General features: G+C 45.9%; 1 protein-coding gene across 1 annotated transcript; it reads right to left on the bottom strand.

The window, feature by feature from the left end:
• Positions 1–2,448: 2,448 nt before the first annotated feature.
• LOC104132596 (cytochrome P450 3A9) lies at positions 2,449–13,920 on the bottom strand. The gene is made up of 13 exons (XM_009645903.1): positions 13,850–13,920; positions 11,012–11,105; positions 10,545–10,597; positions 9,312–9,411; positions 8,465–8,578; positions 8,095–8,183; positions 6,870–7,018; positions 5,702–5,829; positions 4,995–5,079; positions 4,431–4,591; positions 3,757–3,983; positions 2,763–2,925; positions 2,449–2,547 (listed from the first exon to the last, which is right to left on the bottom strand). The coding sequence occupies exons 1-13, from the start codon at positions 13,918–13,920 to the stop codon at positions 2,449–2,451; spliced, it is 1,533 nt and encodes a 510-aa protein (XP_009644198.1).
• Between the last annotated feature and the right edge of the window lie 7,668 nt (positions 13,921–21,588).

The following is a 21,588-nucleotide window of genomic DNA, read 5'->3' on the forward strand; positions in this document are numbered from 1 at the left end:
ATGCGCAGCTACCAGGACCAGAAGACTCCTGGCCAAGTCGCATCCATTTCTGAGGGATGGCCTGCGAAGGAATGGAAAGTGCTGGGAATGATGGAGGCAGCCCTTATAAGCAAAGTAATTTTATGGAGTTAAGACACAGAGGATCTAATTTTCTTCTATAAGACTCATTACCATGATTTTGTTACACATTATTTATGGGCTGTTATGATAGTCCTGGCAGGTCATAATTGGCTGAAGCCAGAGAATTAGTCACATTTTTCACATTTGGAAGAATGATCTGTGCAGTTACGCTAATGGAAGTATTCCTAGAGATGCCATGCACTGGGCAGGGACTGCCTGTCTTGGGGTACAGCTGGATTAACCCTTCCTGGTTCTGAGCACCATGCAAAGGCACTTGATTTTGTTCATGAGATCCAAAATGACTTTAAGTAGCTATTTGGTGTAGTAGTGACTTGCTGCTTTCATGATGCCTTCCCTTTTCTTTCCTTTTCCTTGAGTCTGGAGTTAGTCTTGCCTAGCCCTATTTTTCTGCAGAGAAAATGCATTTCTAACTAGTCTGCCCATGCAGGGCATTGCACTCTCCCTGTCAGAGCTGCTCCAGTAGATAACACAGGTCCAGCACTTCCACTGATGGTCCTTAACCCCTAGTAAGAGAGGAGCAACAGTTTAAACCGAGGTAGGGCCTTGTTGGCAGTGCTCCTAGCAAGGCCTTGCTGTGTACAAGGCAAACCCAAACAATTTTTCACAGATGATGAATCAGAAGGGAGCACTATAATTGTTTTATCTGCCTTTTGGGACAGCATAAGCTGCTTACTCCTCAGTTAGAGCCTGGTGAATGTTGCTGTATCTTCCTGAAAAATGGACAGCTTGGATTTGGGGATTTCCAGCGATCAGGAATCCACTGCACCATTGGCTGACCACTCCCAAACCCCGTAACTACCATTGTTATTAAAGAACAGTATGAATTCTTGAATAAATTTGTACTACATTGGATTGTATCATTTGGGTCATGTTGCAGTTTTGTCTGCTAGACTAAAGAGAAAAGCCTGTGGCCACGGGAGATAGTTAAAGGTCATGATTTGGAAAATATTGCCTTGGAGTGAAGGATGCCAGGAGAATCACAAACTGGCAAGGATTGGAAGGGACCTCAGGAGATCATCTAGTCCAACCCTCCTGCTAAAGCAGGTTCACCTAGAGCAGGTTGCATAGGACATCAACTGGGCGTAAGGGGTGACTTGGTCTGGCTTACAGCTCTTCTAAAAACCTCTCCCATGCTAGCATCCTTCTTGGTTTGTAGGTGTTGGGACCAGCACAATATACTGGGGTTAACTGGTGTGTGAAATTCAGATCCAGGAGAACCTCCCACCTGCTTTTAGATATTCCCTGTTTATATGGTCAGGGATGGCATAAGTCCTATGGTCAAAGCATCATGTTGATGGCAGGACCAGCCCATAGGGCCCAAGCCATAGACTGCTCTGGAGCAGTTCAAGAGCAAGGCAGTTAGCAGCAGGCTAACATCCCACCATGGGCAAAGGGTAAACCCCATCCGTGGCTCCGGGAGGCAAGACTCAGCTAGAAGCTGTGTCCAGGCAATTGCTCCAGGAGCTGTGGCCCTCCTGCAGCACTGTCCCCACCTCCTGCAAGCTGCTCCTGTGGCTCTCTGCAATGTGTCCTCTGTCATTCCGGCACGGAAAAGGGTTGGCCAGTGCTGAAGTGAAGGCAGCCTCTTAATCAAACTAAGAGGTGCGAGTTATAGTGTTTGTAAAATACTGTACAAATGGGAGGGTTTGATCACATTAAATGAAGGATCAGATTCATTAAATTAAGTGGAAAGCAATGTACATGGATAATTTCAAGGGTTGAGGCTGAATACTGTTTTCAAATAGGAAGTGATCAGCCGCTATACACAACACAGAACAGCTCTCAAACATTTTTAATGACAGTATTTGTACACACTTTAGTTTAATTAACACATGGCACAAGAGAGGTTTGGTAACTAGGATGTAGTCTCACACCAGTCATCTCAATTATAACACATGAAATTTCAAGCATCAATACACCAAGAAGAACATCACCCATCCCTGCCCAGCAAGGTCTGACAATTTGAATTTCCATCACACCTTGTTTCTCTTGGATGTGACAGTAATTCCTTCTCTCCAGATGGAGAAGTCCCCTTAGAAGTACGTGGATGATCAGCTTCTCATTTGGATTTATTTCTTGCTTTCTGCAATCAAAATTAAGGGGACTGTGTATTGTCACTGCCCAGTGATCCACATTACATTTCTGACAGCTATGTTTATTAGTAAATATGTAGTAATTGCTTCCAGAATTAACTAGAGCTGCTCTTCTGTGTCTGTATGCGTAGGAGAGATTTCCTGCGACGTGTGATCCCTTTGTTAATGCAGCACTCATCAATTGCCAGAGAATTGTTGCAGACGCGGCTGGGTTTTACGCCTCTGCAGGTGCAGTGTTGGTCCGGGGGACTAACTTCAGAATAATTGGGCTCTCTGGTCTTAAGAGTCCCTGCGAACTCAGCTTGAGAGGGATCTGCAACAATAAGATGTAAAACACACTTAGAGATAGATTAAATAATTAGAGATGAAAGGAAAGAAACTTGGCCACAACTTGGACACAACATGATCCATAGTGCCTGGAAGTGCACCTCCCCTGAAAGTGCAAAGCATCTGGTGTGAGCACCCATGGTGAGAAACGAGGCACCTGGCTCTTCGTGTGTGAGTTTCAAAGTGTAACGTGCTCCTCACCTGAGTTTCTTTGCAGGTCTGGAAGGTGAAATGTTGCAGCAGGATGGTGATGGCAACTTTCAGAGTCAGGAGAGCAAACCGCATCCCAATGCAGTTCCTGGGACCAGCTCCAAAGGGCAGGTATGTATACGGGTCTATGGTCTCTTTGTTTTCCTTACTGAACCTAGATAACAGCATGGTTGGGGGGAAGAAAATGAAGGCAGCAGAACCCCAAAAAGCTACGTATCTGTATTACTTATCCAGAGATCTCTTGCTGGTGTCCTACAGAGACTTGTTTGGTTTTCTGCTAAGGCATCTCAGCGTACCCCAGCAACTTAATGTTGTGTCAGAGCCCTCATCCAGGATAGGGTGGGATCCCACTTCAGCGTTCAGTTTAATTCTGTCCACCCAGAGTAGAAGTTAGGAGCAATGTGAAAATCTACACACTCCCCCAAAATGACTGCTATTCCTTATCTGTTGGATTTGGTGAAAGAGAAACCAGGGGCTGTCTGTTAGGAGCAGCCTATGGCTTCAGTCTTGCTGGGAATGAGAGGTTGATGCCAACTAGAAGAATAACCAACTAGGGAGAAGTTATCGTTTCCTTGAAAACAGAGGGAAGGCAACTATGGAAGGATAATCTCTGGTATATTTTGTAACAAAGCCTGTGTCATGGAAATGGGTTCAGCAATGAAGATCGCACAGAAAGATGGCTAGAAATTACAAAAAACCTCACCATCTACCCACTCTGTCAGCAAGCCTAAAAACTGTGTACGAGAGGTTGCGAAGTATCAACGTTATTCTCCCAATAAGATTACGTTGTTTGAAACACTGCTTTGAGTGCAAAGCTCATTTTCTTCTTAAAACGACATTCCCATGAGCCTGCAATTTCTCATTGGTATTGTTTGTAAAAAGATAGGAAGAACACCATTAGGAAGCTAATCAGAGATTAATACTTAATTACTGTATGAGGAAAAAGCAGCATGATATTTCTGCTCTTACATTATGCTTTTTGTACCTTTCTGGTCTGAACTCATCTGGGCTTGGCCAGTACTCAGGGTCACGGTGGAGGGTATAGGGTGGGATTATAACAACGGTTCCTTTGGGAATGGTCACTCCATTTATTTCTACGTCTTTCTTGCAAGCTCTCTCAAGCCGTCCTCCAAGGGGGTAGAGCCGAAGGGTTTCACTCACTGTCATGTCAAGATATTCTAATTGCGTCATTGCTTCATATGTCAGAGGAGCCTGTAGGACGACAGGAGAAAGGGTGACCAGGTATGTTTGCACGAGGATTGGATTGTCCTAAAATGATGACTGAGACCAGAGTGTGCCCAGCCCCTACTGCTCAATTATAACTCAGACCCACTGAAGAACAAAATGCAAGGTAGAAACTGCATAATCTATTTCATTTTCCATCCCTGAGTGATGGAAAAGCCTGGAAATCCACACTCACTTGTGCATGGGTTAGAGTATGGCAGATGGTTTTGTGCAGCACAGTGGACTGGAAGGTTTCGGCTGCCAAAAGAAAGTCACTACAGGGCTGAGTTGTGTCTCTGTGTGTGCGTTAGATTTGTTGGAAGATCCCGGGGGGGGGGGGGGGAGGGTGTTTAGGCGCTAAAGACTTTTTGTTGTCATGACCGAACAAGGACAGCAGGGTCAGAGGGTCTTGGCCATTGCTCAACGTTTCCTTACCTTGTTGGGTAAAACTGTGTCGATTTCCTCCAGCAGTTTTTGCTGCACGTCTGGATGCGTGGCCAGTTCGTACGCCAGGTAACAGAGCGTGTTGCTGGTGGGCTCGTACCCAGCAAAGATAAAAATGAATGCTTGCGACAGGACCTCGGTATCGGTCAGGGCTGTGAGGAGAAGGGGACATGGGGAGATGAGCAAAACCGGTGTTGGCTGATGGTGTCAGCAAGGAACAGGTAGCAATGGGTGGGATTGAAGCAGGTTTGTTGCAGTGGTTTTCTGATAACGCATTTATAGCTACTCTGCTATCTGTCTGGGAAAAGTCATTTGATAGAGGCGCCGGGTGATTTTCCACGTATAAATCATTGACACGGCAGTCCTACTCCCTGGCAAGGGATGTGGGGGACTCCCCTTAGCCCTGGTGCTGGTGACAAGGGACAGAGACTTCTGCCTGGAGCTGGTCAGTGGAGAAGGTGGTGACCCATTGAGCCTTTCTCTGGGAAACGGCTGCCCATATTCTCCTCGCCGCCACAGCCCCTGTTGCTGTGATGAGCATTTGGATGTTGTTACCTTTATATGAGTGATTTGCTTCGTTGCTCCCGTGACTGGTTGATTTCTGGGATTCAATCATCAGCTGCAGAAAATCTACTCTGCCCTGAGAAGAAAAGCAGGAGGGTTTCTTTGGTGATGGGTCCCTTGGAGGGCTTAGATAAGCAGATTTCATAGCCTAAGCACAATTTTTAAACTGAAAGCGTCCCCAAAATGCACATGACTTCCTTACTGAAAAACATAACACTTGCTTTTTATTTTGGAAACCTATCTGTCCTTTTTGTGGAACCGTTGGGTGGGAGGGCAGTGTAATGAATGAATTTGGGGAAAATTCACTTCAATTTTTGAAGAGTGAGGGGAAGGTGCAACACTGAAAGGTGGTTTTGCTGCTCTTGCACTGCTTACTCTTTGCTCTCATCCTCTGCCTAATCTTCTTTAGGGAGTCTTACTTTGACTTATTAGAAGTTCTGCAAACCTAAGCTTAGTCCAATTCTAATGAGCCTTTATCTGGATTTAGCTTCAGATCATGGATATACAAAGTCCACTTGTTTCTTTGCCAGGACTGGTCAGGTGAGGCTTTTCTGACAGTATTAAAATCGAGTGTCATGTCAGTAGATTCAGGGTTTTGTTGAGTCATTGGACTTTGGCTTCAGCCTATCATCACCCTAATTATATTTTATTTAAGTGTATTTTCTGCCACAATGGCTAGCGAATTCACCCTTGCTCACCTTGTGAGTCTCCTTTTCACGATCCTGCTTAATTTTGGAGAGGGATCTCATGAAGAAATCTACAGCATCACGAGGGAAGAAGCTTACGTTCATCTTGGCCAAAAGAGGAATAACAAATGGAAATACGACTGAAAAACAAATGGAGAATAAAATCGCACACTGTAAACAAACTCCACCTCCTAGAAGATAGCTATGGACGTTACTGAGGAAGTAATGACACTACTGAGAAATTATTTCCTCTCTTGATTTCTTTACCTGGGCAAAGCCTGGGCTTTACCTTTTTTCCTCTTTCTCTTTCTTGGGGTAGTTTGTCTTGACACAACCCTCTCCCAGGTGTCTGTCAACTGGGCACAACTGAGCTGGGTGTAATCTTTGCTTTAAGAGATGACCAAAGCATATGCCACCCTCTTCTTCTAAGGCCCCGCTTTCTAGGGACAGGTCACTTCTCTGCGCTATACAGCACTATGACAGCAATGTGGCTCAGAAGAGAATTACTGCAAATTCTGAATTCTTTTTTTCAGGTTGAGTTATTCACTGCCACGCTATGCCCTTGCAAACATTTTCAAGTCCCCTTCAGAACATTTCCTTCATTATAGAGACTGGATCTTGAGCTTGTGTATAGATCTCTAAAATCTACAGCACCAGAACCTCCTCTATGCACAGACCACAACTTTCCCCATGTTTTAGCAAGGAATCTAATCTTGATTTAGGGTTGAAAGTGATTTAAGGTTCACCTCCATCATTGTAAGCTATTGCACTTCTAGGAAATTGTGTCTAATTACAGTCCCCACTCAGCACTCTCTTCCAGAAAATGCGTTTCAGATAGCACCACTCTCCTCAAGCCTCACAGCTGAACTTGCTTTTCTACCCTCAAACCATTTTCCAGCACTTATTTGGATATTGGCTGGGGTGTTCATATGTTTCTTGCATTGTGGATGTCAAAGGCGGAGGAAGTTTTTACCCAGCTCCTTCCCAGAGTTTTAGCATGAAGCTGACAATGAAAAAATGATGAGACAAGAGCCATTAGGACTTCCATCCTAGCTAGTGAAGTTACCTAAGCAATCGTAGATTGCTTAATTTATAGGATGGACCAGTCTGATACACTTGCTAAAGTCCCACTTCAGTAGTACTGACACTTGAATGAAGTTTTCAACAAAAAGTCATTTACATGTCAAGATGAAGATTGGGTCAAAAAAGTCAAACTTGACCAACTTCTGCATCTCTCTGACAAAGGGGTCTTTGGGGTTGTTCATGGAGTCGATATTCACACCGAATGAAGTGCTGGTGACGACATCCATGCTGTAGCTTCCAAAGATGCTGAGGAACGATGGAAAAGATAGACTGTGGTTAAATATTTGGACCGAGTGAATATATTTTTTTCTTAATGCCTATGTGACATTCAAATATAAATTCTCATAAGACCTCCTGCCCTGGTTTTGAAAAGGAAATTGGATATACAGTAACTGAAAAGCACTTACAGTGAAAGGGATAGATTTTTAGAGAGCTTTGGTTTCAAGCCTGTGTGGGTTTTGAAATCGGACAGCTTTCCTGAGGATTTGCAAACAGCATGTGGCTACATGAGCGGGTTAGTGCAAGGACAGCACGTGGCTCTTGAGCATGTCAGCTTCTTGGGGAGGGGTGGTAGCACACCTTGCTTCTAACACGCCATGAAAATGGTCTTGCTCAACACAGTGCAGCACAGCCCTATAATATTACAAACTGTTCAAGCCCTCTCCTTATGGGGTTTTCGGTAGGGGAGAGCTTTGCTAGTGTGTGACTACGGGTCTGCAGCTGCTGCTTGTGCACCTTTGCTCTGAAATTGGGGGTGAAATACTCAGGTTTTGTTCCAGAGCCCATATGGAGGGCACAGATGAGGATGACACATCCAGGGCCACGCTACAGCCTCTGTCCCCATTTCCTCCAGCAATGGGGGCAGAGAGGCCAGCAACCCCAGTGTCCTGTGGTATGAGAAGGTGGTGCACAGAGGTCCTGAGTATATGCAGGGAAAACTGGGGTTTCCTGGGGGACTTGGGGTTATCCTGGATCTGTGGATTCACAAAGCTGTGCTGGAGCCTTCTTCTCCCCATCCACTTCCCTTTAGAAGACTTCTCTCTGGGTCTCTGCCTTGGATCTGTGGATTCACAGAGCTGTGCTGGAGCCTTCTCCCCATCCAATTCCCTTTAGAAGACTTCTCTCTGGGTCTCTGCCTCTAGGAAGTTTCACTTAACACCGCATCTTAAATTTTGCCTTTCATATTTCCAGCCAGGCTTTCAGCTTAGCCCCGTTCCTCATTTCAGAGGTCTGGTTTACCCAGCAAGCGAGCTGCGTTGCCAGTAACAAATGAACCGCAGCACTTGCTAACAAGGTTTGCTGTTTAGCCTGCTGCTACTTACTCCTTTACGGAGAGAGCGTTGTCCTTTTCCACTCGCTTTTGAACATTTTTCACCAAAACTTCCCCATAGTGCTTCATTATAGGGAACATCTGTAACACAAACCAGAGATGGTCACTTAAGTATAGTACATTTTACTCCTTTAAGACAGGCTTACAGAGACTACAGGGAGTTTCATGAATATTTACAAATAAGATCTTTCTGCTAAGGTTTTATTTTAAGCTTTTTTCATTTTAAATTAGGCATAAATTAAACAGGCCAGTGTAGTTGCCAGGCTCTGACTAAAGAAATCGGACCCCTGTGACAATCTCAGCCTGAAAACAGCGTCTACTGGCTTTCTGCTTTAGTTTGTATCTGCTCCTCTGTGGTTTACCTCCTTTAGTTTCCCACTGGTGAAGGTTGGAGAGAGCACGGTACGAATCCTTTTCCACTGTTCATCTTCGGCTAATGAGACAGCGCTGTTCAGCACCCCTGCTAGATCTACATGCTAGAGGGGGGAAAAAGGCAAGGTGTTAACCCCAGAAAAGATAGCGGCTTCCTTGCAAGGATGGGAATGTAGCATGCAAGTCCCTGCCCAGGCTATTTCAGGGGCATTACTACCAGCAACAGGCTAAGGCCTTACAAACAGCCTCTCTCAAGACACACATACATAAATCATCATTTTCCTGCAGTAAGCCAGTTGTGAGATGCCATTTCCATATCCAGAGCAAGTAACCCAACAAGCCCAACACCCAGATGTGTGCGTACACCCACACCTAACCATGCCACCCAGAGCCTGCATCCCAGCTGGTGGCACATATGCTAGCTGGGCCCTTAGAGACCCCTGCATGCTCACACAGACCCAAAATACACCCACACCTAACCATGCCACCCAGAGCTTGCATCCCAGCTGGTGGCACATATGCTAGCTGGACCCTTAGAGCTTAGAGACCCCTGCATGCTCACACAGACCCAAATTCATCCATATAAATATATATATATATAGGTGTGAGAGCAGAATTTGTCTGATGTGCAGGCAAACAGCTGCTTCTGCCAGCCTGGGTATGCAGTCCTCAGGCTGTAAGGCAGGGGAACAGTGACATACAGTGGCCATTTACAGTAATCCCTATAGTGCAGTCACTTGTCCCCTATGGGGACCCTGCTACGTGCTTGGTGTGCTTGTCTCCTCCTGTTCTTTGGTTTTTGGAGACTCTGGTACATCACAATGCTTCTGTTCTTACCCTCCGGTTGGTAAAGGTGGAGTAACACTCTTTAACCAGCACAGATTTAATGATCTGGGGGTCCATGACACCCACCACAGGTTGCCTGCCGTCGTAAATCCTGGCCAGGGGAGAAGAGGAGACAAATAAACAACCCCAGGTAGCTGAATTGTGAGGCTTGGCTGATGCCCGTGAAACAAAACGGGTTAAACAAATGCTCCTCCATCACCAGCCTTGCTGTTCTGCAGATGCCTAAGTACAGAAATGTAGAAGTAGAGATGGAAAAGGACCCCCAGGCCTTCTCCCATCTGGTTTTGTAAATGATAAAGGGGGCTAAACACCTTCCAAACTCACTGGGAAATGAGCAGGGCTTAGTCCCTCAAAGGACCAGATACTAAATGAAGCAAGTGTCTTCACTTTCTCCCCTGACTCTGTGTTTTTCCAGGCACTTAAACACATTACAGTATTAGAAGGAAACTTGTTCGACCCCTTTCAGGCTCTTGAATTGGGTGTCTGGAGACTTGGGCTGACAGCACTGAAATATCCTTGGAGATGAAACTCAATCCTTGTTTTTGTCTTTTTAAGCTGCCAGTTCTGAATGCTTTCCTGAAACAGATGTAGATTAAGCGGATTTATGCACTTTCCCCATTTATGTGAAGACATCTTTTCCCAGACTCCATTTTTTTAAAGCTGCTATAGGGACCAATGGATGCATTATAGAGTATATGCAAGTTTGTAGCCCAAGTTATAACGGCAGCAATAAAAGCCACAGGAGATGTCCAGAGCAGAGCAGCAATAGCTGCACTGGCTCCCACCAGTGGGAGGGAGGCAAGGATCAGCAGCATGAGGAAGTTGGCAGATTTTGGATCTGCTTCTTCGCTCAGTATTGGGAGTCACCTCTGGGTTCCTCTGTTGTTGGTGAACTGGAAGAACCCGACCTCCCGGTAGCAGATTCTCCCTTAAGTTAATAGTAGTTTTGCTGCTGGTTTTTTTAGGAGCAGGTGAGGGCCTTTTGTTATCAGCCCTAAAACATCTTTCATGGTGTAGGTCAAAGCAATTCCCACATAATATGACAGTGGCACAGCCCTGCAATCATGAGGCTTTAGCGTAAGCCACCGCACTATCATTGCTATGCCCATGGTGCTGGAACCGTCAGGGCTGCGGGTAGAGAAAGGGAGTTTTCCTAATGAACTTTCCCCCCTTCCTTTGTCTGGATTCTAGTTTTACCTTAAGAGATCAGTGGTTCATACTCACCCCCAGACTTTCCCATATTTCTGGAAACATTCATTGTCAAACTCCAAGAAACCCTGTGGGAAGCAATTTTAAAACAATCTCAGAGAGGATGCATTGGAGATGATGGGTTGGGAGGCATCTCTGTAAACTGATGTTCAGAGCTGCTTTGAGTTCTCCTTCTCTCCAACAACATTATGAAGGACAGCATAAATGTACATCGTGCCTGTGAATGAGCTGTTTGCCCAGAACGCTGGCAAAGGGCAGGTGTAAATCAGGCACCCACGAGTGCTTGTTTGGAGATGCTGTAACAACAAGGCCCCGTGGTCTGTGTTGCTGAGCCCTTATCCCACGCTGGCCTTTGTGCAACCTGTGCGTTAGAGTGAAGCTTGGCATTTGGAGATAACTTATCATCGCCATGTATCTGCTTAGCTACAGCTGTATGAGCAAAGGCGGATCTTTCTGGAGCCAGAGAAGCTTCAGTCACTTACTTTGCGATATTCCAGGCACGTCCCAAAGAAAGGCAGAGGTCTTGGCCCGGGAATACCCAACTTCTTGAACAAACCAAACGGCCAGGTCCCATACCTGTGGGACAGAAAAGACAACAGAGTGCTACACCACTGTGGCATTGGGGCTGCGAGCCCTCCTAAACCTGGAGACTGCAGCACTGTCCCTTTGGCTCCAAGTAGAGGAGGTTGGTCTGGGAGCTGGAAAAAAGTGGCCCAAGAGAAAATTGCCCTATAAAAACTACTTAATAAATATGGTAAGGCACACTGCTGCCACACGGAGCTTCAGAGAGATCACTTTGATGTAAAAGCAGATGTCTCCTAAAGGCATAGGTGTTCTGGTGGAAACAGGACCTTAAAGCCTTCAGCAAAAGTCAAAAGAGGAGCTCATTGCCAACCAAAGGAGAGGCAGACAAGGGAGCTGGAAGAAGGAACACCAAGCTTACATGCTTTTATTGAAGAGAAATCAAAGCAGTGCCAGAAGTGATGTCCCAAACAGGGCTTTTGTCAAGCTGCACTTTAATTTCATTTATTGTTCTCCCTCCCCTTAGCCTGGCGTTAGCTCAGCGGTGCGTCAGGAAGTCTTGTCTTGATGGTTTTCTCTTTAGATTTTATTGACAGCTTTGCAGATTTCTTTCCTCTGAAGCACCCTTTTTGGCAGCTGTAAAGTTATTACTTCTACCTCGGGGCCTTCTGTTTTTCAACAGGGGCCTGGGCTGCAGCCCTTTGAAGCTTGTCTTCAGCTGTGTTGAAAGAGCTCCTCAAAATATTTGTTTTTAGTTAGTAGCTGCAGCTTCCCAAGTGAGTGGTTCGTTGCAGAAGGGATGTAAAACTGCAAAGGTTTGGTAGAGGGATGCTATCAGAGATCATCTTTGGGCCACATGGCGGCAGCCACTCAGCCAGCTTCTTAGGGATGCTTTCCTGAAAAGCTGGAGTCTGGGCTTAGACTTGGGGGGGAGGGGTTCCCTTGCAATTAGTAATCCTTTTCTAAATCTGGGAGACCCCAAATGAGATCAGTTCCCCCAGCACAGGTGTGCCAGAGCACAAAAGCAGACCTCATCCTATGGTCCAAAGAGAGCAGGCAAAAGCCAGGGAACGGGGTGTTTGCAGGTGCAGAAAGGTTTCAGAGCTCAGTTTGTCAATGTTTAACCTTCTCTGTCAACGGTTAATTCAGTACTAGGCATAAAATATCTGTGGATGCTCATTTGCAATGTTTATGGGCAGCCGGGGCTGCAGGAAGACCAGGAAATGTCAGGTTGGGCTGGTTACAAAGCCCAGAAATGCTATAGGAACATAGGCTAGGCTTAATCCATTTGGAACACGGCCAGGAAAACGCAGTCTAATGCTCTTACAAATACAACGTGGCACTGTTTTCTGCAGGCTGAGAAGGACCATTCAGTGTAAAGCCAGAGAATAATCATTACTTCTTCTCACCATGGATGTGAACCAGAAATGCCTGATATTCGTTCATGTGTGAATTGGAACAGCGCTGCCCCAGATAGACAAGAAGCATCGGAACAACCTCCCTGTGCTAATGGGCAGTGAAATTTCTATTTTAGGTCCGGTATCCGAGCACAAAGATCTGGGCTTTGTCCCTCTTGCCACAACAAAATTGCAAGTGCCTGCAGAAGGTGGGAGCATGGTAACCAGCAACCTCACATGGCCACAAAGTTATTGAAATATGAGGGTTTAGGTCAATAATGAGTGTGGGGGTTTGGTTTGGTTTGGGTTTTTTCTTTTTTTTTCTTTTTTTTTTTTTTTTTAAAGTCTGCCCCAAACAGGCTTTTTTGTGGTCTAAATCACAGGAAAGGGTTCAAAAAAACCCAGGGCTAAAAGTTTTGGAGCTTACTGAACTGCCACAGTTGGAGCATTGCCAGGGCAGACAAATGGATTGTGCTCTTGTGCACCACATTAATCATTAAGGTTTATGGCTAGCAACATGCTGTCTCTGCCTAAGGGCTTGTCAACGCTACAAAGTTTGTCAGTCCGGCCGTGTTGGCAGGGGCTGCCAGCGGAGATGCTGCCGTGTCCCAGCAGAAGGGGGTTTTCAGCCAGCCCTGCTACTCTGCAGTGCTCAACAGCATCAGCAAAGCGGGCAAAAGCATTTTCTCACTAGCACGGCTCCTGTGAAGCAGTGGGGCACGCTTCTGCCTGTTGGAGTCTGTATGAAAAGCCAGGAGCAGAGAGCTGACCTTGCTCTGGGCTTTATTTCTTCCCCCAGCAAGGGTGGGATGTGGGGACAGGCATGGGATGCCGTCCCTTGCAGGCGTGTGGCAAATGCAACTTCTGCAAAACGTCCCTCGTGGTCCAGGCACCCGTGCACGGAGTGTCCTACCCGAGCACTAGAGAAGGAGTTGTGAAGAGTAAGAACTGATCCTATGAGTGCTCTTTTTCTGGTGCCTTTCTGCTGCTCTCTGCCTTTTCAGGTCATGCAGCAGGGTCATCCACTGCCTGCTCCCCTCCGTGGGGCACCCTCAGTCACAGAAGTACAGCCTTCCTTAGACTGTATTTCTGTGGAAAACAACCTAACGGATCACGATCCTCACTGAAGCCAGCACCCTGCTGGTATCAAATGCCTGGCACCGTTATTATTCAATTATTGCTTTGATGCTTAGCAGCAAGATCGGAACGGTGCGTGGGAACACCCCAAAACTTGGAGCAAGATCATGCGTCTGTATGGTCTGCTACTTCCCAGAGCCTTGGTAGAGGCTGGAAACAACACCTGCCTGTTTGCTCTTCGGCAGACTGGTTGCCTGAAAATGAACAACGGCAAGAACAGGAAAATGGCACGAGCAAAGAAACAACAAAGAATATTTTACTCACGCTATCAGGAGGGCTACAAAAATAAGCAAAAGGGCCCATGTCTCTGTAGAGAAGAAGGGAAGAAGGTTCATTTTGGTTCTCCTCTGGTTGGCTTTCAGTTCTGTCTTGATGTTTGTCCCATGCGTGTGGGAAATAGGAGTGGTTCGCTGTGTGCAATCTTTTGTGTCCAGTCATATGATTTAGGGACTGTCCTTCTGTCGTGAAGGAGGAGGAGTGGAAGGCAAAGGTAGCGAAGTATGCTAATCCGAAAATCATGATTCATGTGGTAGATAAATGCCTGGCTGAACCGTCTAAGGTTCAGATTATTTAATACATACGTTGCCAGGCGTTTCAGCTAGTTTTTCTGTTGTAATGGTAAGTAATAACTGACTTCTAATTGAGTAACGTTTCTGGGCTCCTACACCAAAATAAATAAAACCAAGTTACATTGGAAAGGTAAATCCCAAAGCAGGTGTCAGAGCTGGTTTACAAAAAGGAAAGAGCAGTGAAAAGGTTATTTGTATATTGTATGACAGGATCTTTCCTGGCAGCTGAATTAACTTTGGCAGAATTTAAAGATTCTGTTTAAAATATCTTTCTTTTTGTGTTGTGGAGAGCAAGCACTGCTTGCTTCTGCCTGTGGTGGGTCAGAAGCAGCTTCTACAAAGGCAGGAATTTGCCCCCTATAAAGGCTTTAGAAGTCCACCTCATTTGCTGGCTTGTGGCCAGGCGTTTTGTAAGAGAAATACTGCTGTTCCGCAACTGTAAGCCTTTCAAGCACCATCATTTCCAAAACACCAGCTCATGAATAAAAACAGCACCCACCCTTCTGCAGCAGCTGGCAAGGCACGAGCAAAGGGAAAACACAAATTTTCTGATGGTTCTCCTGTAAGGATGGTGCAGAAAAGTGATAACATCCTGGAGGTATGGACATGCTAAGAGGAGACTATGATGGTGGAGAAAGCTGGGCTATTTGGATGGTGTTTGTTAGTGGCCATGATGTTAGGGCAGGAGGCTGTATGCTTTGCACAGATGTGTACTACAGCATCTTTAGGGCTTCGTTCAGAACTGTAAAATGGGCGAGTCCCTTCCTATTGGCAGAGCTGCCATCTGCAAAGGGGAGTTTACTGACCACGCTGGGTGCAAATAGCTGTGTATTATAAATATTTGGCACATCAAATGCCTCGTGTCTCTGAGAACGTTGCTGTGATTGATGCTGGGCTGACTGATAAGTGGCTCTCAGTCCATGTGGTGGTACGAGAGACATTCTTAGAGTCCTTATCTGACTTATGTCAGCAGCATTTGTATCTCATTTCACCTTTTGCTCCAACCTTCAGAGACGACTCTGTTGCAGGTTATTTTGTAATAAGCACAGTCTACTTTAGTTTGACATGAACGGACAAGTTCATGACATAGTTCTAGGAACCCTGTGTCGGGTCCTACCTTGCTTGTGTCAGAGATGTTGAAAGATCATGGGATTAAATAGGTGCTTTCCCATGCAGGAGCTTGTCACAGCAGTGGTTGATTTTCCAGGGTTCCTCTTTGCGCATTTTGACGTAGCCTTGAAACCTGAATTCACTGGACACCAAATGTTCCTGACTCACCGTGTTGGGAAACAGGTCAATACAGTTTATTCGTGAAATAGGATTGCTCTCCATCCTCAGTAAAAATAAGCCTCAATCCTTGTCCTGTTTGGGTCATTTCTAAGGGTAAGAATAGTCTCTGAAAAAAACTTGTAAAAAAACGGATTGGTGCAAAGTCTTGTGGTCTTATGATCTCTGCCAAATGGACCGTGCCTATTGACTTCAAACAAACAAAGAAAACCGCACCATCCCTTGAGAAAGCTGACAGACAAACAAACCAACCAACCCCCTCATTTGATTAATCCATGCTAGAGGAAAGTCAGTGACCCAGGAAGGACTGACTGATTTTCACATCACATATAAGTCCAGCTCAGAGCTGGGTTTATGCCCTAACTTGCCCTATATTAAAACTGTAAACCTCCACCTTTAGGCTGCGGTGCCCCCTAAACTGTGAGGGGGTACAGCAAGCCAGCCGGGAGGTCATGTTTGAGAGGCGCCTTGGGCACCTTCAGAGGGAAGCCCAGGGAAGACGACTTCTCTTGCCCTCCATCTCTGGGAGGGAGGAGAAACACCAGCTGTTTGGCATCATCTTCATCCAAGGTTGACCCACACCCCACAGAAATGGTGAGAAGAAGGAGAACCGCAGGGCCAAGCCCCAGCCTACCTTCTCCCATCCCAGCTGGGCAGCTGCACCAAGCCATCATGATTGTCCCTTCATCCTATCCAAGTCCTTATTTCTTACTGCCACAGGCTTTTGGACCCATCTTCTGCTTTTCCTGGACATTTTGAAGTGCACTGCATCCCTGCACAGGTCTTGGTGAGCACACCACCCCAGGCTTCTGGAGCACAGGCATGCTGCTCCGGGGCATGAGAAGGTGCAGTTGCACCCATGGGAGCACCCTGCTAGTGACACAGCTAGTGTCGTTCATGGATGACAATGTCACGCACAACCTGCAGTGCACAGTGGATATACAACGCTCACCCCCATCATTTAGGCTGCTGCACCGCATGGTAACTCCCGTGTTGCCACCATGCTTCCAGGACAGCCACAAGTGGAGGGTGACAGGTTCAAAAAGCCAAAGTTTGCAGCAAATTCAGGAGAGAACTGAGCTGCTTTTCCATCTCTAATGCCCCTAAATAGCTCAGATTAATGGATTAGTGGCTTTCAGGAAAGCAAAATAACACCGTGTTGTTATTTGGGGTGTGATGAAAGGAGCGTTCCTAATCCAGGTTGTGAGCAAGGTTTGATGAGCAGGAGGGATTTCTTGTCGAATAATGACTGGGGGCTGAGCAGTAAAATGGAAGAACATGTATTTCTTCCACAAGCTGTGAAACCAAATGATGTAGGGTAAGGAAAATACTGTGGAATAGCAATTATGATTGGGGCACAGGTGTGGAGAAGAAAGAACAGTTCAGAAGAGAAAGAGCTATTGGCAAAAAAAAAAAAGCCACAGTGGGTAATGCTTTGTGTGCATGATGAAAAGGACTGCACGGGCATAAGGAGGGCCAGGCTGGATAAGCCTGAATCTTTAGGTCTAACTCACTTTTGAGTATGATCATGAAAGAGGTTCTCCTGAGATACTTTGGGGAATTTGTTTTAGATTCCCATGGCTGGATGGGTTGCAGGAGAGACTCTGCAGTGCTGCTTGGGATATAAATATTGCTGGGGAGTTGTGTCATTATGGAGTACTTTAAAGTTTCTGGATACAGATTGTAAAAAATGCTACTAATCACGCGGAGCTCAGATAATTTCTGTAGGGGGGATGGCAGATTTCTGCGCTAGAGAAACACCAAACTGGAAAGCAGTGGAATTGGTTTAGTTTCAGTGTTGATAAGTAACTTAAGATATTCTAGAACAGTTAGGAGCAAAATTACCTTGGGCTGAGCAAAATGCATTCTTTTAGCTTAATGTAAGCAGAAGTATAAACCAAAATAAGCTTAGAATTAAGGCACTCGTTTTCAAGAGGACAAATTAATGGAACAAACCAGCAGAAGATCTCGGGGCCTTTAGGGTAGGCTGTGCCTAGCTTCCTTTTCCAGTCAACGGTGCTAATACTATCAGCCAGTTGTGCGCTGAGAGACTTGCGGGAATGGGCTTTACACCCAACGGGCTGAACAGCAACATTAAAAAGGATGCTCAGAATAAACCAACTAGATAGGAGATGGAGAAAAAAAAAACAACCTGATGACTTTGTAGGTCAAGGTATACTATTATATCCTCTGCCCATAACATCTTCTGGGATGGGAGCTTGTTTCTGTGCCTGCCTCGGAGCAGCCCAGTGCTCACTGGGGCCCAATTAGAGGGTGTCCAGCACATTGGTGGCACTACTTGCCCCCTTGGAGACATGCCCCCAAAAACCTTTGTTTGTTTAGTCTAGCTAAATGATAGCTGGGCTGGAAGGTAGTTGCTGTGAGATAAATGCCAGGTGGAAGAGCTATTTAATCAAATTATGATGTTGGCGCAGGGACAAATGGGTATAACCCAGCCACGAGTAAATGCTAGGCTGGAAATGAGCACAGTCCTGGCCTGAAAAGCTCAGGAGTCTTCCCATCATGGGGTTGAAAGAAAGAAAAAAAGCTCAGATAATGCAAAATGGGGCTCGATAAAACAGCTGCTGGTGGGAGGAGGGAGCAATACATTAAATTTCTTACCAACGCTCTTCTGCCAGAGCGATGTAAGGAGTTCACTTTCTGTATAGGCAGAAGATGTGGGGAGGCAACTATTTATTTTCCCTGATACACGGTGGTTTAGTTACCCACAGGAAAATACTTCATAATGAAAGGTACGTTTTGTTGTCAGTGGTTAAAATATTGATACACTGCTGCTGGATAAAAAAAATCAATGTATTTGGAGGGGTCTCTGATGATACTTTATGTAGTTCTGTGTATAGATGACTGATACTCTCCTGCACATAGATTTCCTTGGGATTTAAAAAGCTCACAAAAAAACCTCAACAAAAAAGTAATTAATTCCCCTGGATGTTTTGTTCCATATACTGAGCTTTGGAACTATGCAGAAACTAGGACATATTTCTGATGTTTTTTCAGTTCAAGTAATATCCCTGATACGCACCAATCTTCCTCCATAATCTTTACAATATATCATTATATTCCTTTTCATTCTAAAAAATGACAGCTACAAAAGCTATATGATATCTGGATAGCTAATTAACTCTGTGCACTGCATTCTTCTGCCTAATACAAGACAAACGTATGTTTGAGGTTCTCTCCCTTTAACCTTCTAAAATGAGTTAATCAGAAATAAAGTGTCCTGTTAGCTCTGCACATGACTTCTTACCTGCAATTCAATGAAAGATGGGGTTACATCCCACCGGGGAGCAGCAACAACAATCCTGGACAAATGCAAACTAGAAGACATGTATTTCCAGTACAAGGTGTCAGATCAGTACAAGGTGCCGGGTCCTGCGCTTCGGTCACAACAACCCCACACAACGCTACAGGCTTGGGGGAGAGTGGCTGGAAAGCTGCCCGGCGGAAAAAGACCTGGAAGTGTTGGTTGACAGCCGGCTGAATATGAGCCAGCAGTGTGCCCAGGTGGCCAAGAAGGCCAACGACATCCTGGCTTGTATCAGGAATGGTGTGGCCAGCAGGAGTAGGGAAGTGACCGTGCCCCTGTACTCGGTGCTGGTGAGGCCACACCTTGAATACTGTGTTCAGTTTTGGGCCCCTCGCTACAAGAAAGACATTGCGTTGCTGGAACATGTCCAGAGGAGAGCCGTAAAGCTGGTGAGGGGTCTGGAGCGCAAGGCTTACAAGAAGCAGCTGAGGGAACTGGGGGTGTTTAGTCTGGAGAAGAGGAGGCTGAGGGGAGACCTTATCACCCTCTACAGCTGCCTGAGAGGAGGCTGTAGGGAGGTGGGGGTCGGCCTCTTCTCCCTGGTAACGGGTGGTAGGACAAGGGGAAATGGTCTGAAGTTGCGCCAGGACAGGTTTAGGTTGAGCATTAGGAAAAATTTCTTCCCTGAAAGGGCTGTCAGGCTCTGGAATGGGCTGCCCAGGGAAGTGGTTGAGTCCTCATCCATGGGGGTGTTTAAAAGCTGGGCAGACGAGGTGCTTAAGGACATGGTTTAGTGATGGGATGGCAGGGTTAGGGTAACGGTTGGACTTGATGATCTTAAAGGTCTTTTCCAACCAAAGTGATTCTATGATTCTGTGATTCTATGATGGTTAAAGGTTGGACTTGATGGTCTTAAAGGTCTTTTCCAACCTAAACAATTCTATGATGCCTGGATGGGACAGCTGTGTGAGAGTGCTGTTTTGTTACACCATAATTTTGGCAAAGTCATTCCAAAAAGTGTCTGCGTGTGTCATGGCCCGAGCAGACTTTTGCATTGGTCCATCACAGCCTGGTGAAGTCAGCGCGCTTGACTCATCCAGAGCAATGGGTCTTTTACAGGGTGACAAATCAAATTGTTCAGCCGGAATATGAGGATTTTGTTATGCAAAGCACTGCGTCAGATTGTGCCTAAAGCAGGAATAACGTAATGTCCTCCGGTCATTGTCCCTGCCACCGCCGCACCTTCCCACAGGGTGACCTGCTCTGGCTGTATCTTAGCAGGTTCAGCTCCGCTGTGGTTGTAATTATGCTCGTTAGTAAGGATAATGAGACTCAAGTATTTGTAATAAAAGAAACCAGAGTCCTTTCTCAGTGTGCTTTTCGACCACAGGTCGCTTGCCTTTCCATCATCCGACCCGGCGGGGGGTGGTGGTGGTGGTGGTGGTGGTGTGGTTTGCTTTCTTCATTGCTCTTTGGTGGACTGGGATAGATGAGGTCACCTCTGATGATGTGCGAAAGTGGTGGATGTCAGGCCTGTCATGTGTGGAGGTTCATGCAAAGGGCTGTACATGATAACAGTTGGGTTTTTTAATGCATGTCATCTAAATATAAGTGTTTCCAAATTGCTGCTCCTTCATCCCCACTCCCTCTGGTCAGCTACCTGATCTGCTCCCAGCTACCTGTAATGCTAGAAAAGGATTATCTCAAGGTTATTTTCATATCACATGTCAGTGCATCCTGATATATTCTTTTTCTCTTCTGTTTTCTAAATAGCATTTACTCAGGGTCTAAAGTTTCAGCTTTAAGTCAGACCTTTTTTTGTTAAAAGTAAATGTGATTATTTGAGAACCAGTCCTTAAAATTCTCTTACGTGAGAAAAATACATGGGCATTTAGGTCAACTCAGCTATATGGGTTGTTGTTTGAATCACTGTGTAATAAGTCCTTTTTAGTATGCATTTGTGGTAAGATAGTTATGCTGGGGGAAAAAAAAAAAAGTAGAAAAAAAAATGTTGTGTCATCTCTGTTGCAGTTTGGAAATGACTCTGAGAGGTCAAATGAGTTTTAAGTACCCAGTAGCATGGACCCCTGGGTCAAAGAGTCCCTGGAATTGGCTTATCTGAACTCTGGAGCTTGTGCAAATAAGTCCTTTGGGAGGTCACAAGTTCTGATCTCAGGTCTGCATGTAAAAACATCTCTCACTTTTCAGTTTGCCCATGCCGTTTACCTTATTGAATATTTAACCAGTTACTAGTCTATGTGACGATATTTCAAATAGCTGAGCCTGGAAATCCCTAACGGAGGTGTGGGAGAGGACAGGTCCCACCAGAAAAATTTCCACCAGTCCCAAAAAACTGGATATCTAGTTTCACCAAACCAGGGGGCTTTTATTTGAGCCTTCTGTGGTTTTATGCAATTCTGTGCCCCCATTTTGACCTACCAATACCAGCCTCTCTCCCTGGCAGGAGACACCTTGGCTGTACGTAGAAATGCTTGGCTTGGCCGATGAGGGCATCTCCAGCCCCAAAGCCCCCAAGTCTTTGGGGTACTTTGAGGAGCGGAGAGCTTATCTCCACCGCAAGGATGCTTGCACTGCCCCCAGCTTTGTGGGCTGCTCCTGCTGCTCTTTTAATTTAGAGAGAAGTGTATTTTGGAAAATAGCTCAGCGTGCTCTCGTTGGAGAGCTGCGGTGCCTTCACTGCCTCCGGCGGCGGTTCCAAGCTGGCTGGCACTGATGCCTCGGAGGTGAATTCAGGTGCAAATCTGACAAGACACGTATAAATGGCAAGGACAGAAACAGTAGCTTTAAAACACAATTATTCCCTTAGGTTGGCGCTCCTGCCCAGCAGCACGGCAGGTTCTCAAGGAAAAAGCAGAGGT

This window comes from Egretta garzetta, unplaced genomic scaffold, assembly GCF_000687185.1.
Source record: "Egretta garzetta isolate BGI_Z169 unplaced genomic scaffold, ASM68718v1 scaffold299, whole genome shotgun sequence".
Taxonomy (NCBI): domain Eukaryota; kingdom Metazoa; phylum Chordata; class Aves; order Pelecaniformes; family Ardeidae; genus Egretta; species Egretta garzetta.